Source organism: Ovis aries, chromosome 1 (genome assembly GCF_016772045.2).
Source record: "Ovis aries strain OAR_USU_Benz2616 breed Rambouillet chromosome 1, ARS-UI_Ramb_v3.0, whole genome shotgun sequence".
Classification (NCBI taxonomy): Eukaryota; Metazoa; Chordata; class Mammalia; order Artiodactyla; family Bovidae; genus Ovis; species Ovis aries.
The window spans coordinates 54,028,081-54,047,798 of record NC_056054.1 but is presented as its reverse complement, the minus strand read 5'-3'; the positions used below and the strand labels follow the sequence as shown (position 1 = coordinate 54,047,798).

The window sequence follows — 19,718 nt, the reverse complement described above, 5'->3', positions numbered from 1 at the left end:
TTAATCTCAGTTTTCTTCTCAAGCCTCAATTCTCTTCACTCCTAATCTTACCAAATCTCTTTTTTGGTCTTAGGTGCTATGTTTTGCCTAGAAGCATTTCTGCATAATGTTCCTTCTGTTTGGTCAGAAAAGTCCTTGAACTTCTCCCCTTCTACCCCCATTTCCTAGCTGATTTCCAGTCTTCTTTCTGGCTCAGTTGAACTTATTTTGGGAAGCTTTTCCTGATCCTCAGAGATCTCTGTTCAAAGCCTTCTGATATTGTGTCCCTTTCTCTCTACGTCACTTCTTACCCCATATTGTAATTGTCTGTTTACTTATTTGTATTGCCCCCCTTGACCTCTGTTAGGAAAAGGCTCTTTGTACCTGAGTGTTTGATTTACTTCCTTAGCATCATAGGTGAATGAGTTTATGTATAAATGAGTGAAATCTTGCTGGTTCAAATATTTGAAACTAAGAAAAATGATGTTAAAAACTGTACTTTAGCATCAGAGTATAGAAATATATGTGAAACTTCTTTAAGCCTTCTATTTAAATTAGATCCAAGTAAACCAAGACATGATAAGAGAAAAGGAAATTATAGCTTAAATGTCATGCTTGTTTTTTTTGTAAGTATTAGCTTGTAGACTCCATTCTAGATCCACTCTAGGCCAGTTTCCAGGTACTAAGATAGATTCAGAAAAGAGATACCTGATAATTTTTGTTGTAGAGACCATTGAAAGAATGACTGTCTTTAGTATATTTGATGAAACCTTAATGTGAAAGGAATTTAACCTTTGAAATACATCAGAAATCAGACTTCTTTCAGGGGCTACCTATACATTGAGAACATACATAATGAAGGCTTTTGGGGAACGGGGCAAATATCTTTATACAGTTGTTTGAGCCTGTCAGACCTCTTTTTTGATTGTAAGTGACGTTTTAGTTAAAGCACTGCTTATTCTGTTTATGATACATTTATTTAGGAAAAAAAAGAACCCCAATGCTCTTCTTTCTTCTTTATTGTTACTAAATTAATATTTGTACTAGCAGATAAGAAGAAAAAGGAAGAGTTGTTAAATAGGCTAATTTTATTACTGTTCTCATATATTTAAAATTGGGCAGGAAATTAAGGCCTCATGTTAGGTTTTGGATAATGTTTTTCAGTTCAGTTCAGTCGCTCAGTCGTGTCCGACTCTTTGCGACCCCGTGAATCGCAGCATGCCAGGCCTCCCTGTCCATCACCAGCTCCTGGAGTTCACTCAAACTCACGTCCATCGAGTCGGTGATGCCATCCAGCCATCTCATCCTCTGTCGTCCCCTTCTCCTCCTGCCCCCAATCCCTCCCAGGATCAGAGTCTTTTCCAGTGAGTCAACTCTTCTCATGAGGTGGCCAAAGTACTGGAGCTTCAGCTTTAGCATCATTCCCTCCAAAGAAATCCCAGGGCTGATCTTCAGAATGGACTGGTTGGATCTCCTTGCAGTCCAAGGGACTCTCAAGAGTCTTCTCCAACACCACAGTTCAAAAGCATCAATTCTTTGGTGCTCAGCCTTCTTCACAGTCCCATCACTTCATGGGAAATAGATGGGGAAACAGTGGAAAGAGTGTCAGACTTTATTTTGGGGGGCTCTAAAATCACTGCAGATGGTGACTGCAGCCATGAAATTAAAAGACACTTACTCCTTGGAAGAAAAGTTATGACCAACCTAGATAGCATATTCAAAAGCAGAGACATTGCTTTGCCGACTAAGGTCTGTGTAGTCAATGGTTTTTCCAGTAGTCATGTATGGATGTGAGAGTTGGACTATAATTTTCCTAGTGTGCAAAATCTAAACTCAATATTACATATAAATTAGGTTGTATAAATCATATTGTGGAAGGAGATTTGTGGCAGGAATCTTCTAACTGTATTTCTAAGTTTTTATTATGTCATCTGTAAAGTGGCAGTGATACCTTTTCAAAGGGTTTTTGATCCAGGGTAAATATGATTGATCACATATGTTATGTACTCAGTAAATATTCATGAAATGAGAATTCCAAGGAAGGAAACAATAGCTGCTGCTGCTGCTAAGTCGCTTCAGTCGTGTCCGACTTTGTGCGACCCCATAGCCGGCAACGCACCAGGCTCCGCCATCCCTGGGATTCTCCAGGCAAGAACACTGGAGTGGGTTGCCATTTCCTTCTCCAATGCATGAAAGTGAAAAGTCAAAGTGAAGTCACTCAGTCGTGTCTGACTCTTCGTGACCCCATGACTACAGCCCACCAGGCTCCTCCATCCATGGGATTTTCTAGGCAAGAGTACTGGAGTGGGTTGCCATTGCCTTCTCCAAACAATAGCTGAGCAAAGAGTAAAATTAATAATAGTATAATGAGATTGATTGTAAGGTAGCAGTGTCAATATGAGAAGTAAAAATGTTTTTATTCCACCTTGTGACTTGAAAATTTTATATAAATTGAATTCTTTAACAGATACTTACATACCTGCATACAACTTTTACCACTTGTAAATATACTTTACAAACCACTGTGTTTCAAATAACTAAGGTTGGTCTAATTCATTAAAGGTCTACCATTACTCAACTGAAGGAACTGTTTTTCTTAACCTTTTCCTCCCTGCAGCCTCCTAATCAGAATGTATTTTTTTAAGAGTTTGTAGTAGCTAGGTCAGGCATCATGGTGTTTATTTTACATCACTACTGTGCTGAAGAACTGAAATTAAAAGAGTAGAATTGTGCTTATGCAATAGCTTAAGTTGAGTAACTGTAGTGGGTCTAGAGATTAGATTTATTTGACAAAGATCTTACATTTAAAATACTCTAGCGATGATTACTCTTAAGCAGAATAAAGGCAATAACCTATAAAGGTATTTTCAACAAATACTCCTATTGAACAGAGATAGCAGCTGAGTTTATTTGTAAACTGGCATGTTCTAGAACCATTAGAATCATTGGTCTATATGGTAAAGTTTAACCAGAATTAATGACAGTTTGTTAACATAAAATTATTTTAAAATAATTGGATGGGATCTCTTAAATTCTGATATTTCAAGTGGTAGAATCTTAAAATACATATTTCAGATACTTTCCCTTTTGCTTTTCCAAGATAGTAAAGGAATAATGGATATAGAGAAGGTGAGAACTTTATCTTAGTAAGAAGATTTTTTTGGAAAGAAGAATTTTAGATTTACAGTAAAATCAAGAGCATGTTACAGAGTTCCCATCACTCCCTACCCAATTGCCCCATTAATAATATTTTACATTAATTATATATTTATTACAATTAATGAATCAATATCAATACATTATTATTAACCAAAGTTCATACCTTATTCAGAGTTCCATAATTTTTAATTAATGTCCTTTCTGTGTTGTAGAATCTCAATTAAGTTACCTTATAACATTTAGTTTTTATGTCTCCTTGTTGTGGTAGTTTCTCAGACTTTTTTGATAACCTGGGCAGTTTTGAGGGATACCAGTCAAGTATTAATCGATTTCTATTGGAATTTGTCTGATGTTTTCCTCATGATTTGGGATGTGGGTTTTGGGAAGAAGACCACAGACGTGAAGTGCCATTTTTTTCATGTCATACCAAGAGATACACTGTTTTTTAAAAATAGTATTATTTTATTGAAGTATAGCTGATTTACAGTGTTGTGTTAATTTCTACTCTATGGTAAAATGATTCAGTTACACATATGTATGTTCTTTTTCCTGTTCTTTTCCATTATGGTTTATCACAAGATATTGACTATAGTTCCCTGTGCTATACAGTAGGATTTTGTTGTTTATTCTCTGTATAATAGTTTATGTCTGTTAATCCCATATGCCCAGTCCCTCCCCCACTTCCTTTCCCTTTTGGTAACCACAAGTCTGTTCTTTATGTCTGTTTCTGTTTCGTAGATGTTTATTTGTGTCATATTTAGATTTTGCATGTAAGTGATGTCATATAGTATTCACCTTTCTCTTTCTGCCTTAATTCACTTAGTGTGATAAGCTCTAGGTCTGTCCATGTTGCTGAAAATGGCATTATTTTATTCTTTTTTATGATCAAACAGTATTGCACTGTATATGTGTATTACCTCTTCTTTATCTATTTATCTGTCTGTGGACATTTAGTTTGTTTCCACATCTTGGCTATTGTGAACAGCACTGTAGTTTATATTGGGGTGCATATATCCTTTCAAACCATGTTTTTCTCTGGATATTTGCCCAGGAATGGGATTGCAGGATTGTATGGCAACTCTATAGTTTTTTGAGGACCTTCCATACTATTTTCTGTTGAGGCTGCACCAGTTTCGGTTCCCACCAGTGGTATAGGAGGATTCCCTTTTCTCAACACCCACTCAGCATTTTTTATCTGTAGACTTGTTTAATGATGGCCATTTTGACAGGTGTGAGGTGGTACCTCATTGTAGTTTTGATTTGTATTTTTAAATAATTTTCAATGTTGAGTACCTTTTCATGTGTCTGTTGGCTATCTGTATGTCTTCTATTAATACTTGGGTCTTTTTTGCTAATTTTTGATTGGGTTGATTGTTTTTTGTCATTGAGTTTTATGAGTGATTTGTATATTTTTTGAAATTAAGCCCTTGTCATTTCTTTCATCTGCAAATATTTTCTCCCATTGTCCTTTTGTTTTGTTATGGTTTCCTTTGCTGTACAAAAACTTGCAAGTTAACTAGGTCTTATTTGTTTATTTTTGTTTTTATTTCTATTGTCTTGGGAGGCTGACCTGAGGAAACATTGGTAAGATTTATGCCAGAGAATGTTTTACATATGTTCTCTTCTAGGAGTTTTATGGTATCATGTCTTATATTTAAGTCTTTAAGCCATTCTGAGTTTATTTTTTGTATGGTGAGAGGGGATGTTCTATCTTCATTGATTTACCTGCAGCTGTTCAGCTTTCACAACATCACTTGCTAAAAGGATTTTCTCTATTGTATACTGTTGCCTCCTTTGTCAAAGATTAATTGACCGTAGATGTATGGGTTTATTTCTGGATTCTGTTCTGTTCCATTGATCCATATTTCTGTTTTTATGCCAATACCACTTTGTTATGACTACTTTGCTTTGTAGTTAGTATTGTCTGAAGTCTGGGAGGGTTATGCTTCCTGCTTTGTTCTTTTTTCTTAGGGTTGCTTTGGGTCTTTTCTGGTCCCATAGAAATTTTAGGATTATTTGTTCTAGGCCTGTAAAAAATATCACTGGTAGTTTGATAGGGATCACATTAAATCTGTATATTGCTTTGGGTAGTATGACCATTTTAACAATATTAATTCTTCCAATCCAAGAGCATGGGATCTTTTCATTTCTTTGAATCATCTTCCATTTTCTTTATTAACATTTATGATGTTTATTAATGTTTAAAACTTCTCAGGATTAAAGTCTTTTACCTCCTTGGTCAGGTTTATTCCTAATTATTTTATTTTTGATGTGATTTTAAAAGGGATTGTTTGTTTACATTCCCTTTCTGATGTTTCATTGCTAATGTAAAGAAATGCAACCAATTTCTGTATGTTAGTCTTATATCATGCTAATTTGTTGAATTCACTTATCAGTTCTAGTAGTTTTTGTGTAGAGTCTTTAGGGTTTTCTGTATGTAGTATTGGGCTTCCCTGGTGGCTCAGACGGTAAAGCGTCTGCCTGCAGTGTGGGAAACCTGGGTTCAGTTCCTGGTTTGGGAGGATCCGCTGGAGAAGGCAATGGCAACCCACTCCATATAATGATAATTTAGCTTTTCCCAAGGGATATACTGTTAATATGATTGATTGCATTTGTTGACCTGGATCACCTAGCTGAGGTATAGTTTGTCAGGTTTCTCCGCTGTGAGGTTACTCTCTGTCTTCCATACTCTTTTCTTTGGAAAGAAGTCACTATATACAACCCACACTTAAGGAATGGGGAGTTATAGGTCTCTCTCTTTGAGAGCAGAGTGTCTCCACAAATTATTTGGAAATCTTCTACATGGGAGATTTTTTTCTTTGTCCCTTTTTTCTTTCTCTCCCGCACCCTGCCCCATGCTTCCTCCATCTCACTCTCTCCCTCTCCCTCATTCTTCCTTTAGTCACTTATTTGTCTAAGTGAAGTGAAAGTGAAGTCGCTCAGTTATGTCCGACTCTTTGCAACCCCGTGGACTGACTGTAGCCTACCAGGCTCCTCCATCCATGGGATTTTCCAGGCGAGAATACTGGAGTGGGTTGCCATTTCCTTCTCCAGGGGATCTTCCCAACCCAGGGATTGAACCTTGGTTTCAGCAGACTCTTTACCGTCTGAGCCACCAGGGATAAATATAGACTCATAAATACTTATTTTCCTACTTTGAGGTGTAATTTAGTAACACTGTTTTATTGTTCAAATTGTTTCAGCTTTGGCCGTAGGGAACCTTTCTTTTGTCTCCTGTGTCCCATTAAGGTGGTGTACTTTCATTGTATAGCTTTTTTGCCACTTCAGAATACTCCAGATTCATCTTGTGTATTTCGTGTCCCAGTGCTAGAATCAGCCTTCTCTGCAAAGGAACCCCATTTCCCTTTATTGCAGAAGGCAGTATTAGAAGTCAGTTTTTGAGTTCTGTATGCTCACTGCTGAATGCTGTTGATTATTTTATTTATCTGTCTCAGCTGGCAGAGCAGGAATAATCTATCTATCTATCTATCTATCTATACACCTATCTATAAATACTTCTATATGTAATTATGTACATATATATAAAGATAAACATGAATTTATACTTTGACTCCATCCCCAATTAATTATATTACCACATGGATTCTTCTAGCTTCTCCCCTTGTTTATCTGTAAATTTCCACTCTAGCAATAGCAAACCCTGGTCATCCTCCACTCATTTATTTATTCCATCATATATGTACACAGTATTAGAATTGTTCATTCTTAGCTACTTGGAAATAGCTATGTAAAGCAGAATATATTGCTCATGATCAGTTCCTTTTACCTTTAGTCTTTGAGATGCTACTCATTTCCAGAGTTACCTCGGTCAGGATCTTTTCCTTCTACCCCCTTCAGTGAGGTAGTTTCATATATGTATAATATGCTTAGGTCTTTGTGTCAGAGAATACGTTCCTTTCTAGGGTTCCCTAATCTACTAAATGATTTTTTAAAATTTGCATACATTAAAGTTCATTCTTTATGCTTTTAAGTTTTACGCTTTTGGCAGATCCATATCATGGGTCCAACATTATAGTACCATGTAGAATAATTTCACTGGTATTAAAAATTCCCTGTTTGTCATTTACTCAACCCTCTTCCTTGCTCTGAACTTCTGGGAACTACTGATCTCTTTACTTTTATCTTTAAGTTTTATCTTTTACAGAATTTAATATTATTGGAATTGTAACATATAGCCTTTTCAGACTGAAGAAATTTATTTTAATGTTTATTATTTATATATTTTTTTGGTTGTACCTTGTATCACGTGGGATCTTAGTTCCAGGGAGTAAACCTGCACCCTGTTCAATGGAAGCGTGGAGTCTTAACCACTGGACCACCAGGGAAGTCCCAAAGAAATTTATTTTTATTCTTCAGGTTTATTTTCACTCTTCAGATTCACTTATTTTTTGAATGTGTCAGATCTTTAGCTGTATCACACAGATAATCTAGTTATGATGTGAGGGCTTAGTTGTTCCAGGGTATGTAGGATCCTCGTTCCCTGACCAGGGATTGAAACTGTGTCACCTGCATTGCAAGGTGCCTTCTTACCCACTGGACTAATAGGAAAGTCCCATGCAAGTTTTTTTTTTCTGTTTTGATTTTTTTAATTGAAGGATAATTGCTTTACAATGTTGTGTTGGTTTCTGCCATACATCAACATGAATCAGCCACAGGTAAAGATATCTATGCAGGTTTTTTATCTCTTTCATTTCTGCTTAGATATATATATGGTAATCTTATTGGAAAAACCTCTGAATACTCTAGGAAATTATTCAAATTAGCTGCGCTGGAAGAATTAAATTCAGTATTTTCTTACAATCTTTTAACTTATTTTGGACTTTTACATCTTTACTAGTGTATGGACTAGGCCTTTCAATTTGATAATCATTTTATTTTGATTAAAGAGAAACAAAATAGGGGGTGAAGAGTTACACTTTCTTTGTCATCTCTGTTGGAATTATTCTTTTAAGTCAGAATCGTTATGGAATAATTTATATACAGTAAAGACTGTCAGAAGTTATTAACTTCAAAGAGAGACCTTTCTTCTCAGTTGCAGTAACTGTTATAGTACTTTTTTCAAGCTTCTGCTTATTTTTTCTCATAAGTCTCTTCTTACTTGTGCCTCATTGTTACTTGCTTGCAGTAGTTTGCTGCAAGTTTAATACACTCAGTCATTTTCATATTGATGATACAGAAGTGTATCCTGCATGATAAGTCTTTGGTTATTCAGCTAAGTGGGACAGATGTTCTGAGGGTGAAGTGGGACGGTTAAGAGTATTATAGAGAGGTTAGGTCTAGTACACAACTCACTACAGTGACCCTAAGATTGAGCCTGCCTGGTAGAAAATACCAGCACAGTCAAGGTTTATACACTCCATATACCTCAAAGCAAACGAAGGCAGAGTGAAAATGAGTTTAGACTTAACCTCCGTAACTTACCCCAGGAGTAACTTTTAATGTAGCCCTTGATTTCTGATTCATTTCTAACGTTTGAATGAAGTAGCTCTATCTTGAGATAAGTCTTACTTTTCAGTGTTAGCACTTTTAATATTAATTATTAACCATTTCATTAGGGATTAGTTAACAGAGCACTTGAGAATAAGAATATATTTTAGGTAGGGGCTGAAAAATTATTTTGATAGATACTGATAGATACTGTTATATTGCAGTCATGCCATGGTTGTGAACATCAAAACTACATTGCTTTACCTTGGAAATTTCTGCTTGTTTGCTGACTTCTGGACTTTAAAGTTTCAGTATACTTTTGATTGCGCAGAACATCTATCCATTTGTTCATTCAAAAAATGTTTACTGAATATGTGTGTGCTGGGAAGTGTGCTGCAAACTGGATAAACAAAACAGTGGACTTTTCAGATATGTTGCTGTTACGGAGTTTACAGTCTATTGGGAAATAGAATGAAATTTATTCAGTCATAAAGAACAATGGTGCTTCACTAATATTTTAAAGACCTATTAACTTATTTTGAAGTAACTTGGAGCAGTTTGTTCTTTGTTCTTTTTGCAAAATACATTTGAGCATTCAAGGTTTTGGGGCTAACATGTTTCCATATGTGATCCATATGTGAAATCAGACATTACTCAGAGACCCAGGACAATGTGAACCAGAGAGAGAGTTTGGAGAATATGAACAAGTAGTAGGTTTATGTGGGTAAAATTCATATTACCCTATTTATAGGCAGGGAAGTAAAAAATATTTCTTTTTACTTAAGAAATATTAAGTAATTTAATATTACGTAAGTCCTTTTTTCTGTAAAAATGTTTAATGTGTAAGAATTGACAAGTTAAATTCCTTTAGAATGGAGATATAACAGAAAAAATGGGCTTCCCAGGTGGTTCAGTGGTAAAAAAAAAAAAAAAAAAAAAAATTCTGCCAAGCAGAATACAAGAGATTTGGCCCCTGGGTCAGGAAGAGCCCCTGGAGAAGAAATTGGCAATCTACTGCAGTATTCTTGCTTGGGAAATCCCATGGACAGAGGAGCCGGTGGGCTACAGTTCATGGGGTTGCAGATGAGTTGGATGCGATTTAGGAACTAAACAGCAACAGAAAGAACAAATGAGAATCATGGCAACTAAGATCATGTCTGAATTATGTGAAAGTTTCTTGTAACCCTGGTCAAGAAAATTTGCCCAGATATCTTATTCTAACAGGGTACAGCAGAGGGACAAGTGGTGATCCCTCCTGATGCTAAAGCTTTTTCTAATTTAGCTGTTTCTTAATGACTGATTGCTTGAAAGTCAAGATGCTCATTTTCTTATTTTCTGTACTTGTTCAGGTTTGAGAATTAAGAATTTAAGATGGGGAATAAGGCTTTGCTTTCTCTAACTGATATTTTCTAACTAGGTACTTCGTAACTCAGGAAGACCTCATTTATTCCCAGTAATATGTTTTACTAAAACTCTTTCAGGTAACTTTACAAAGACGTGTGACTTAATAGTAGATCATGGCTTGAACTCAGTTTTTATTTATTGTTGTTACTAAAAAAATTTTAGTGAGGGTTTTTTTTTTTTTTTTCTTTTTGTCTCTGTAGTTATCAGAGACTGTTACAGACAATTGCTGTACTCGAAGCTCAGCGTTCTCAAGCAGTCCAGGACCTTGAAAGTTTAGGCAGACATCAGAGAGAAGCACTAAAAAATCCCATTGGATTTGTGGAAAAACTCCAGAAGAAGGTATATTTTGACCACTTTTTAAATTTATTGAGATGTATTTGGTAATAACCTTATTTATTCTTTTTATATGAATACTTTTTAAAATGTTTAACCATGTTACTGAAGGTGGGATACTGCCTTCCTTCACCCCACCAAACGCACAATAAGTATACCCCCAGTGAAGATAGCTAGGAACTTTAATTGGATGCTTGTATAGAAACTTGATGTCCTGTTTCTAGCCATTTTTAGTCTTTTTCTGTTACTTTTTTCCTTCCCCATCTTTAACTACTTTCCCTTTGTTGCCTTCAGGACTTTTAAGTTTATTGAAACTAAAAGAAAAAATACTTCAGTATTTTTAGTGTTTATTTACTGCTTTATTTACTCTAAAAGCAGTAAAAAACAGTGGTGATACAAACAAAAATTCTGTTTTAAATGTCTTTAAGGATATGGTTGCCAAGGTCATGAGAATGAGGTGCAAGATGTGCGTTTATGCCATAGTATTTGTCTTGAATTGGGGACCCACAAATTCAGTAAACTTGAGAGGTAAATATTAGTCAGACAAAAACATTGTCTGAAAAGATTAAAACTGAAAACTATGAGAAACAATCCTCTTTTTCATCTTAATGCACAAATTTAGCCTGTTCTGTATGACAAGTTTACTTACTAGTTTAATGAGTCACAAAAGTAGTATACCAGGTGTTGAGGCAGCAGTCTTGGGGACTTCATTTTATGAACACTTACAGTGTTTACTTGTCCTGGATTCAACTAAAATAGATTGTGCTTTAAGCTTAAACTCATTTTTTTCAGTTGTTAGATGGGCAAAGAAGTTGCAGTTACACACATTTTCTGTATATGTACGTGGTTGGTTATCTGCTGATTTTCCATGTCTATGTTTAGTTTAGAACTAGATTTCTTTCCACTTTATCTCAGAAACTGGGATGTGACATTGACCCTCTTAAAATTTTTTTTCAAAAATGTTCAAATGTGTATTAAGTCCCAGATACATTGGTAATCATGAAAGACTTGTGTTCCTTGGAAAGAAAATTTTCTGCTGATTTTAATTTAGAAGTTTGATTCTTTAGATTTTCTGTGTTAACTCATATATGCTTAATTTGCTTACTTTCTTTAAGTTTATCATAGTAGTTAAGTTGTTGACATATGATCCCATTGTTTTAGTGAACATCTGAAAACTCCTAATTGAAATTAAGGAAACTTGGTTTATATATTGGTACAGAGACTGCAGGGAACCTTTGTGGCTTGTTAGCTTTCTTTGATGGTTTACCATCATTGTTTTAAAAGACACTCTATTCAATAACTTTTCAAAAAATTGAGTCTTAGACTGATATACATTATTATAGTGATGGTTATAGTATACTGTATTACAGGCAAAATAAAAATTAATTCTGTGTCACAGTGTGGACTTTGCCAGTTTCATAATTTATGACCTCATTTTTTAAATCAACATTTTATTATGAAAAATGTTAAGTAGACAGAAAAGTGGAAAGTATTATATAGTTAATGCACACATCCACCCTCTAGATTCTACAATAAACATTTTACTGTATTTGCTTTATTGTGTGTTTTTTCAATCCTTCCATCTACCATTCTATCTCATTTCAAGATGGAATCCATTTCATGCATTCCAGAGTTGCAGACACACATACTTAACCCCAAAACACTTCAGAGAGCATATTATTAACTAAATTTTTTTAAAAGCTTTTTAATATGAAATTTACATACAGTGAAATTCAGAAATCCCAGTTTTATCATTATATGAGTTCTGACCATTACCCCCACCTATGTAACCCAAATTACTATCAAAAGACTGAACACATAATAACCTGGTTTTAGTAATGACAACTAATAACTTCTCTGAAGGTGGTTGGTAAAGTAACTGAATTCGAAGTAAAGTAAGGATATAGTTTTGATTCTCAAAATGTGGTAGGTTTTTTTGTACATGTCTTAAGCGTTATATAGTATGAAAATAATTCATTGTTTTATGAATAAGTCAGGAACACAGGGGGTCCATTTAAAATGAATTCTGTGTGTCAGGTCATATCTATTTCAGTCAAACACATTTCATATGCTGTTCTTAGAGATAAAAACCATTCTTTGCTATTTCTGTTTAAGTGTGTTAAAGAACATTATGTCTGTATAGGTCAGCTGTAGACCTCTATCTAAAAATAGTGCTTATGTTTTGTTAAGTTCATTTTTCTTTACGTGGCTATCATTATACCATTTAATGCTTTGACTGTATTTTTATTGACTGTTGGATTCAGAATGAACAGAAATGCCAGTTGATGATTATTTAGATTTGGAATCATCTGAAAATTTGGCTATTGTTGATAATTTCTTGAATTAACCTTAGATGTCACTTTTTTTTCCTCCCACCAGGCTGATATAGGGCTTCCATATCCACAGAGAGTTGTTCAATTGCCTGAGATTGTATGGGACCAATATACCAGTAGCCTTGGAAACTTTGAAAGAGAATTTAAAAATCGTAAAAGACATACTAGGAGAGTTAAGCTAGTTTTTGATAAAGGTAATAAATTACATGATAATTTAAGTAGAGAAATACCTGGCAAAGTCTTGCTTTACTAATCCTATCCATGGTTTTCTTTTTAGTAGGTTTACCTGCTAGACCAAAAAGTCCTTTAGATCCTAGGAAGGATGGAGAGTCCCTTTCATACTCTATGTTGCCTTTGAGTGATGGTCCAGAAGGCTCAAACAGTCGTCCTCAGGTAGGCAGTATAAAGTGTTGGAGTAGAAAAATTTGAATTGTAGACAAAAGATTTTAACATTTGCTGACTTGTATTCTTAAATTTCAAGCAGTCTTCACTTGAAGGTATAGTAAGAACATGAACTTTGAAGTTAAGAAAACGCTGGGTTGAAATCACAACCCCACTACTTACTAACAGTGGAACTTCAGATGGTCGTTTCTGTTAAAGTCTCCAAGCTACAGTTTCCTCTTCTATAAAATGTGATTAATATCACCCTATGTTGTAGAGTTATGAGGATTATAATGAGTAGTACATGTAACATGATGAGTTCAGTGCCTGGCACATAGTACAGTATTTATTCTAAAAATAAGAGCTCTTTGTGTGTAGTGGAATGTAACCAGGATTTGCTGGTTGTAACCTGGCCTTGCTGCTGTTAATTAGATGAACCTTGATAAACGTGGATTTAGAATGAAAAAATAGCATTTCTTTTTCTTTAAAATGAAAGTTGCTGTCATCATTCATGTTGTTTGGCCATAATCAAAGAGTAGTCTGGGGAGGGAGGTGGGAGGGGGTTCATGTTTGGGATCGCATGTATACCCGTGGTAGATTCATGTCAATGTATGGCAAAACCAATATAGTATTGTAAAGTAAAATAAAGTAAAAATAAAAATTAAAAAAAACAAAAACAAAAACAAAGAGTAGTCTGTTTTTTTGTCTCTGACAAAAGCCTTATTTTATATGCAGATGATAAGAGGACGCCTGTGTGATGATACCAAACCTGAAACATTTAACCAGTTGTGGACCGTTGAAGAACAGGTAATAGATATTTCTCAATTGTGTAGGTTTAAAAAATAAGCAGTGAAAATTAGAGTAAGTATTGTGAATAAAGTGTATATTGTATGTGTGTATGTGTGTGCATGCGTGCTGAGTCACTTCATTTGTATCTGACTCTTCGCAACTCCATGGACTGTAGTCTGCCAGACTCATCTTTCCATGGGATTCTCTAGGCAAGAATACTAGAGTAGGTTGCCATGCCCTTCTCCAGGGGAGCTTCCCAATCCAGAGTTCGAACCTGTGCATTGGCAGTTGGATTCTTTGCCACTAGCGCCACCTGGGAAGTGTATACTGTTGTATGCTATCCCTCTTAATCATGAATTTAAAATATTTAAACTTATTTCTGTATACCTTTTTGCATATGTAAAGAATTTTTCATTCTGAGAATATATGAATTCCATTTAGGGGATGGTTTCTAAAGAAGGAACCTGGGTTTTGGGAGGGGGCTTGAAAAAAATACTGAAACAGATGGATAAAGCTTTTGTAATACAGCTTTGTGAGACAGAAAAACGCAGAGCCAAGTAAAGCTATGCTTCAAAGTGAATTCTTACTTTTGTTTGGAGAGGAGCTGAAAAAGCAAGGTCATAGTATTCTGTTACATTTGGACATATAGCTAGGATTGTTTGTGGGTAAGGTTTGAGATATATCTCTATCTCATATGAGGATTAGCCCCACAGCTGTAATGAGTTGATCTGTTTATAAAAAACTTTGTGCTGAATCACTTCAGTCTGTTCGACTCTGTGCATCCCTACAGACTGTAGCCCACCAGGTCCTCGGTCTGTGGGATTCTTCAGGCAAGAATACTGGAGTGGGTTGCCATTTCTGTCTCCAGGGAATCATCTCAGCCCAGGGATCGATCCTGGGTCTCCCACATTGCAGGCAGATTCTTTGCCCAAGTGCATGCATGCTCAGTCGTGTCTGACTCTTTGCAGCTCCATGGACTATAGCCCACCAGGGGATTTCCTTCTCTAAGGGATCTTCCCATCCTGGGGATCAAACCCGCATCTCCTTTGTCTCCTGCATTGGCAGGCGGGTTCTTTATCACTAGTACCACCTGGGAAGCCTATGCATGTGTGCTCAGTCAGTTGTGTCTGACACTCTGCAACACTATGCACTGTCGCCTGCCAGGTTCCTCTCTGTCCTTGGGATTCTCCAGGTGAGAATATTGGAGCGGGTTGCCATTTCCTTCTCCAGGGGATCTTTCCGATTCAGGGATCGAACGCTGGTCTGTTACAATGCAGACAGATTCTTTACCATCTGAGCTACCAGGGAAGCCCACCTGTTAAAACACTCCTTTAGCCAAGCCCATATTAAGATAGGATAAGATTATTCGTAGGACACACTCCAGTCTCCAAGGCAGTTTATTGGTCTTTCAGCTCTGCAGAGATAATACCAATCAATGGTGCCTAAAAGCTGCTCCTGCACACTGGAATAGCTGGGTGATAACATTCCTTTTCTTTCAACATCCAGAATATTCTGCGTCCTTAGGACTACTGGAGAATTTTGAAGATAAGTCAGAATATTGAAGTTAAATATTTAAATAAAGGATCATACAAAGTAGGAAAAGATCTCTTAGTATTCTGTCAGAATACAAATGAATTTTTATATAGTTTGTCAGATCCATAGTCGCTAGCCTAAACATAGTCTAGAAAGAAAATGTGGTCAGTGGAAATCACCAAAATGTGTAATATAGTTCTTTTGTGAGGAGTGCTTTCTTTTTACTGAGGTGAATAGAAAAATCTTTATAAGGTCTTTCATCAGTTTAGTCTCGATTCTTATTTTCCTTGTGAAGTCTTAAATTCCTGCTAGAAACTTTTCTTACCATGAAGATTTCTAGTTGACCTAACCCTTAAAGTTGGGGAGGGAGTATTGTAGTTTTTAAGATGAAAGGTGAATGTATTTATTTAGAAGCTCAGTATTAAACTTTCTTAAATTTGGTCTTTGGTTTGGCTTAGAAAAAGCTTGAACAGCTACTCCTGAAATACCCTCCTGAAGAAGTAGAATCTCGACGCTGGCAGAAGATAGCAGATGAACTGGGCAACCGGACAGCAAAACAGGTAACTGAGGAGATGGCTCCATATTGTTGGCATGTTTTTTTATTTTTTAAATTATTTAAAAGCTGGGTCTTTGCTGCTGCCTGCAGGCTTTCTCTAGTTGCAGCAAGTGGGGATTACTCTAGATGCAGTGCGTGAACTTCTCATTGTAGTGGCTTTCTTGTGAAGCACAGGCTAGTTCCCCCGCAGCATGTGGAATCTTCCTGGACCAAGGATGGAACTGATGTTCCCTATATGGCCAGGTGGATTCTTTACTATTGGACCACCAGGGAAGTCCCTGATGGTTTTTTTTTTTTAAGTGAAGGATAATGCAGCTAAAATCAGCGGATCTGCCCCTTCATATTTAGCTACATAATACTATAGTATGCGGAGTTTTAAAAAATAACATTGTTTATATATTTTAGAAACAACTCAAGATAGTTCTGCTTTGAATCATTACGAAATACTAAAAAATAAAAATGTAATGTAGTATTTGATGAGTACAGCAGTTATGTGCTTTTGGGTTAGACTATGCTAATAGATTTGTGATAATGCCTTAATTAGTATTCCCTGGTTGTCTTTCTAAAAAAGTATCTGCCAGCTTTCTCCTTCATATTCCCATTGATATTAATAGATATGTTTTTATGCTCATGGACGAATGTTCACAAGTTGAAGATGTGTTTAGCTTAGGAATCAAACAGATTTAATTTAACAATTTTTTTGGTCTAAGTGTCTTTAGCAATTTAAAATTATTTCTAGGTTTATGTGGCTATTAAGTTGTTACTATTCATTAAGGTACACGTATATTTTAAAAACTATCTTGGTACTGAATGTCTTGTCATTCATTATGTTAAAAGGCTTGTCATGTTTCCGTAGGTTGCCAGCCGAGTGCAGAAGTATTTCATAAAACTAACTAAAGCTGGGATTCCAGTCCCAGGCAGAACACCAAACTTATACATATACTCCAAAAAGGTAAAAAGAAAGTTGGCAAAAGTAAACTTTAGATCTCAGATTAAGGTCATCAAAGTCAGAGTTGCTATGTAAAAGTTTATATGTTATTCAGAACAACATTATTTTTAAATAAACTCACTCTAAACATTTTATTACATTGAGCATAAGTGAACTTCAATGATTTTTTAGGGATATGTTAGTTTATGTGAGTGAGTACTGTTTGAAAGGTATTAGATTGAATATATGTCAGAAAAAGGCCTTTGTGATGTTAAAGCTTTTAGGATATTTGATTCTTTAATAATAGTCAATTTCTGTTTTATACATATGCTGTATAAATCCAATTTAATCTTCACTACAATTCTTAAAAGTGTGGGTAGTATCACCTTCACTTTACTCATGTGAATATTAACAGCTAGCTTTTATTCTTACTGTTGAATGCTCTGAGCTAGGTCCTGTTTTACAACCTTTTTTATAGACGAGAAAGCTAAGTACACAGAGTAAGTTGTCTAGTCACATAGCTAGCGAGTCTGGGAATCATTGATCTTCTGATTCTGCTCCTAAGCCGCTTCGACCATTCTTTGCTTCTCTGTACAGCGAAAAAGCTGTTGTCTCTCTCCTGTGTAGAGCACTGCATGAAATTATAGCCAGTTTTTTTTTTTTTTTTGCTTTAATTGAAGGGGAAAAAAGCATGTAATTGTCCTTCTTTTATTTTGTTGGTAAATCATCCTGATACCTTCCCTCCCCAAAACTGCCATCTTTCATAAAAAGAGAAGCTAGGAGTGTATCTAATGCTGTTACCCTTCCTTATTGAAGCTAACTATTTTATGTAATTTTACATTAAGTATATTGTCTATACATGTCTGTGTTTTAAAATTTTTATTCTTTTCCAAACTTTGGAAGCTTGTTTTAATTTCTCATATTTTAAAAATATTTTGAATTTTTCTTTCCCCATTGTAGCATTGTCTGTCTTAGGTGTGTAGAGTTCATCCTATAACTTTGGAATCTTGGAACTTTAACAACCAGCATTTAACCTAATGGCTCTGATTGTCCTGATTTCTGGGTTACCTTTAGATGTGTTGTACACCTCATGTTTTCACCACTAAAACGAGATGATGATAACAAAAAGAATACTAAGGAAGCCTAAATGTGTTTTCTCCTTTGGGAATTTAATAGGCATCTTGACTGTAGAGATCTGGCCCAGTCATAGTTATGGTTCTTAGCCATGGTTAGAGTTCTAATTTTGAAATGAAACAATGGTTCTCCATGTAGCTGAGGTTATTCTTCCTGGCTATGCTGTTAGTGAAGTCTGCATAGTGGTTAAAAGTGAGGTCATTGCTCCATATAGACCTAGTTTATAATCTTGGTTCTACTACTTTCTAGCTGTAACACTTTGAACATAAAAGTTCCACCTCCTTGTGCCTCTGCTTTTTCACCTTTAAATTAGGGGTGATAATAACTGCTTTATAGGAATGTTTTGAGGATTAAGTGACATTGACGAAGAGTAAGCAGTCAATCAATATTAGATACTATTTTCAAACATGCATCATGTTGGGGAAATTTTCATTTTACTTGATAGTTTTACATCTGGCTTTGGCTAACTTCATCCTCCTTATCTATAAGATGACCTTAAGAATTCAGCATGTGAATGCCAAGAGTGTGAAAAATGTTGGTGATACAAATACAAGAATGTGGTCCAGGATACTCCATGTGGATATTCCCCCTATATTTCTAATTGTTGGTTTGGTTTGTTTTTATTTAAGGCTTGTTGTGCTTTTAAAAATCCAGGTAACAGAAAAAACAACCGCATAAAAGTATACTGAAGGATAGAGGTGCAATCCTTTTGATTAGACAGTCTTGCAGGAAGTAGCATTTATATTTTTGATTCTTTTAATGATTGTCCACTATCCCAATTAAAAATTTGTTTTCTCACTTAGTCTTCAACAAGCAGACGACAACACCCCCTTAATAAGCATCTCTTTAAACCTTCCACTTTCATGACTTCCCATGAACCACCAGTGTATATGGATGAAGATGATGACCGATCCTGTTTTCATAGCCATATGAACACTGCTGTTGAGGAGGCATCAGTAAGTTATCTATAGTGTATCTATATCCTACATCTGTCTTTATATTATACAGATCAGGATGCAAAATGGGAGCACCAGGATTTCCTATTTATTCCCATTCTTTAGATAATGGTACTTTCTTTTCTCTTAAATTAACTAGTCAAACTTGTTTTACATTGGGCTTTAAAAATGTTCTTAAGAAGAAACTTCCAAGCTAATAAAAAATAAACCCACATGTACCCATTATATAGTTTTAATGGTAATCAATTTGTGGCAATCTAATTTTTATCTATGCTTCCTACCCACCCCAACTTTCTTTCTGGGATTATTTTGGAGCAAGTTCCAGATATTTTGAAATGTCATTATCATGTTTATTAAAAAGTCATCCTTTATATAATCAGATACACAGTTAGTTTACATTTTCTCAGTTATAATTTGCGAAAGACCTCTTCCCACCCCCCATACTTGTTTTGTTGAAAACCTGGCTTATTTGTCTTAGAGAATTTACCACAGTGTGGCTTTTGTTTGTATCTCCTTGGTGTCATGTAACCTATTCCTCTGTTTTCTGTATCTCCTATACGTTGATAGATCCAGACAATTAATCAGATTCAGATTTGTTTTTTGTTAGGATGGGCAGGACTACTTTGTGTATACTTTCATCAGTCTGGTTGTCTCTTTCTTTTGACATAGCAGCCATAGATTGTTGCTTTGACCCATTAACTCATTAGATGTTATAAAATAATAAAATTCTTTCTTCATTTATTTGATAGAATATTCTGTAAAGTAACCCTGCCATCAACTATTTG

At 35.5% G+C, this 19,718-nt stretch overlaps 1 protein-coding gene across 8 annotated transcripts in view; it reads left to right on the top strand.

Moving 5' to 3' along the window:
* The window catches only part of ZZZ3 (zinc finger ZZ-type containing 3), a 121,462-nt gene that overhangs the window by 88,937 nt on the left and 12,807 nt on the right, over positions 1–19,718 (top strand). For 4 of the 8 annotated variants that reach the window (XM_060410936.1, XM_060410942.1, XM_060410950.1 and 1 more), the window contains 7 exons: positions 10,191–10,329; positions 12,703–12,850; positions 12,937–13,049; positions 13,773–13,844; positions 15,818–15,919; positions 16,772–16,867; positions 18,781–18,933. In XM_060410936.1, the coding sequence (XP_060266919.1) occupies positions 10,191–10,329; positions 12,703–12,850; positions 12,937–13,049; positions 13,773–13,844; positions 15,818–15,919; positions 16,772–16,867; positions 18,781–18,933 (823 nt within the window). Of the gene's footprint in view, positions 1–10,190; positions 10,330–12,702; positions 12,851–12,933; positions 13,050–13,772; positions 13,845–15,817; positions 15,920–16,771; positions 16,868–18,780; positions 18,934–19,718 lie in introns of all 8 variants that reach the window. The other 4 variants (XM_060410929.1, XM_060410919.1, XM_042249935.2 and 1 more) reach the window with 1 other exon arrangement.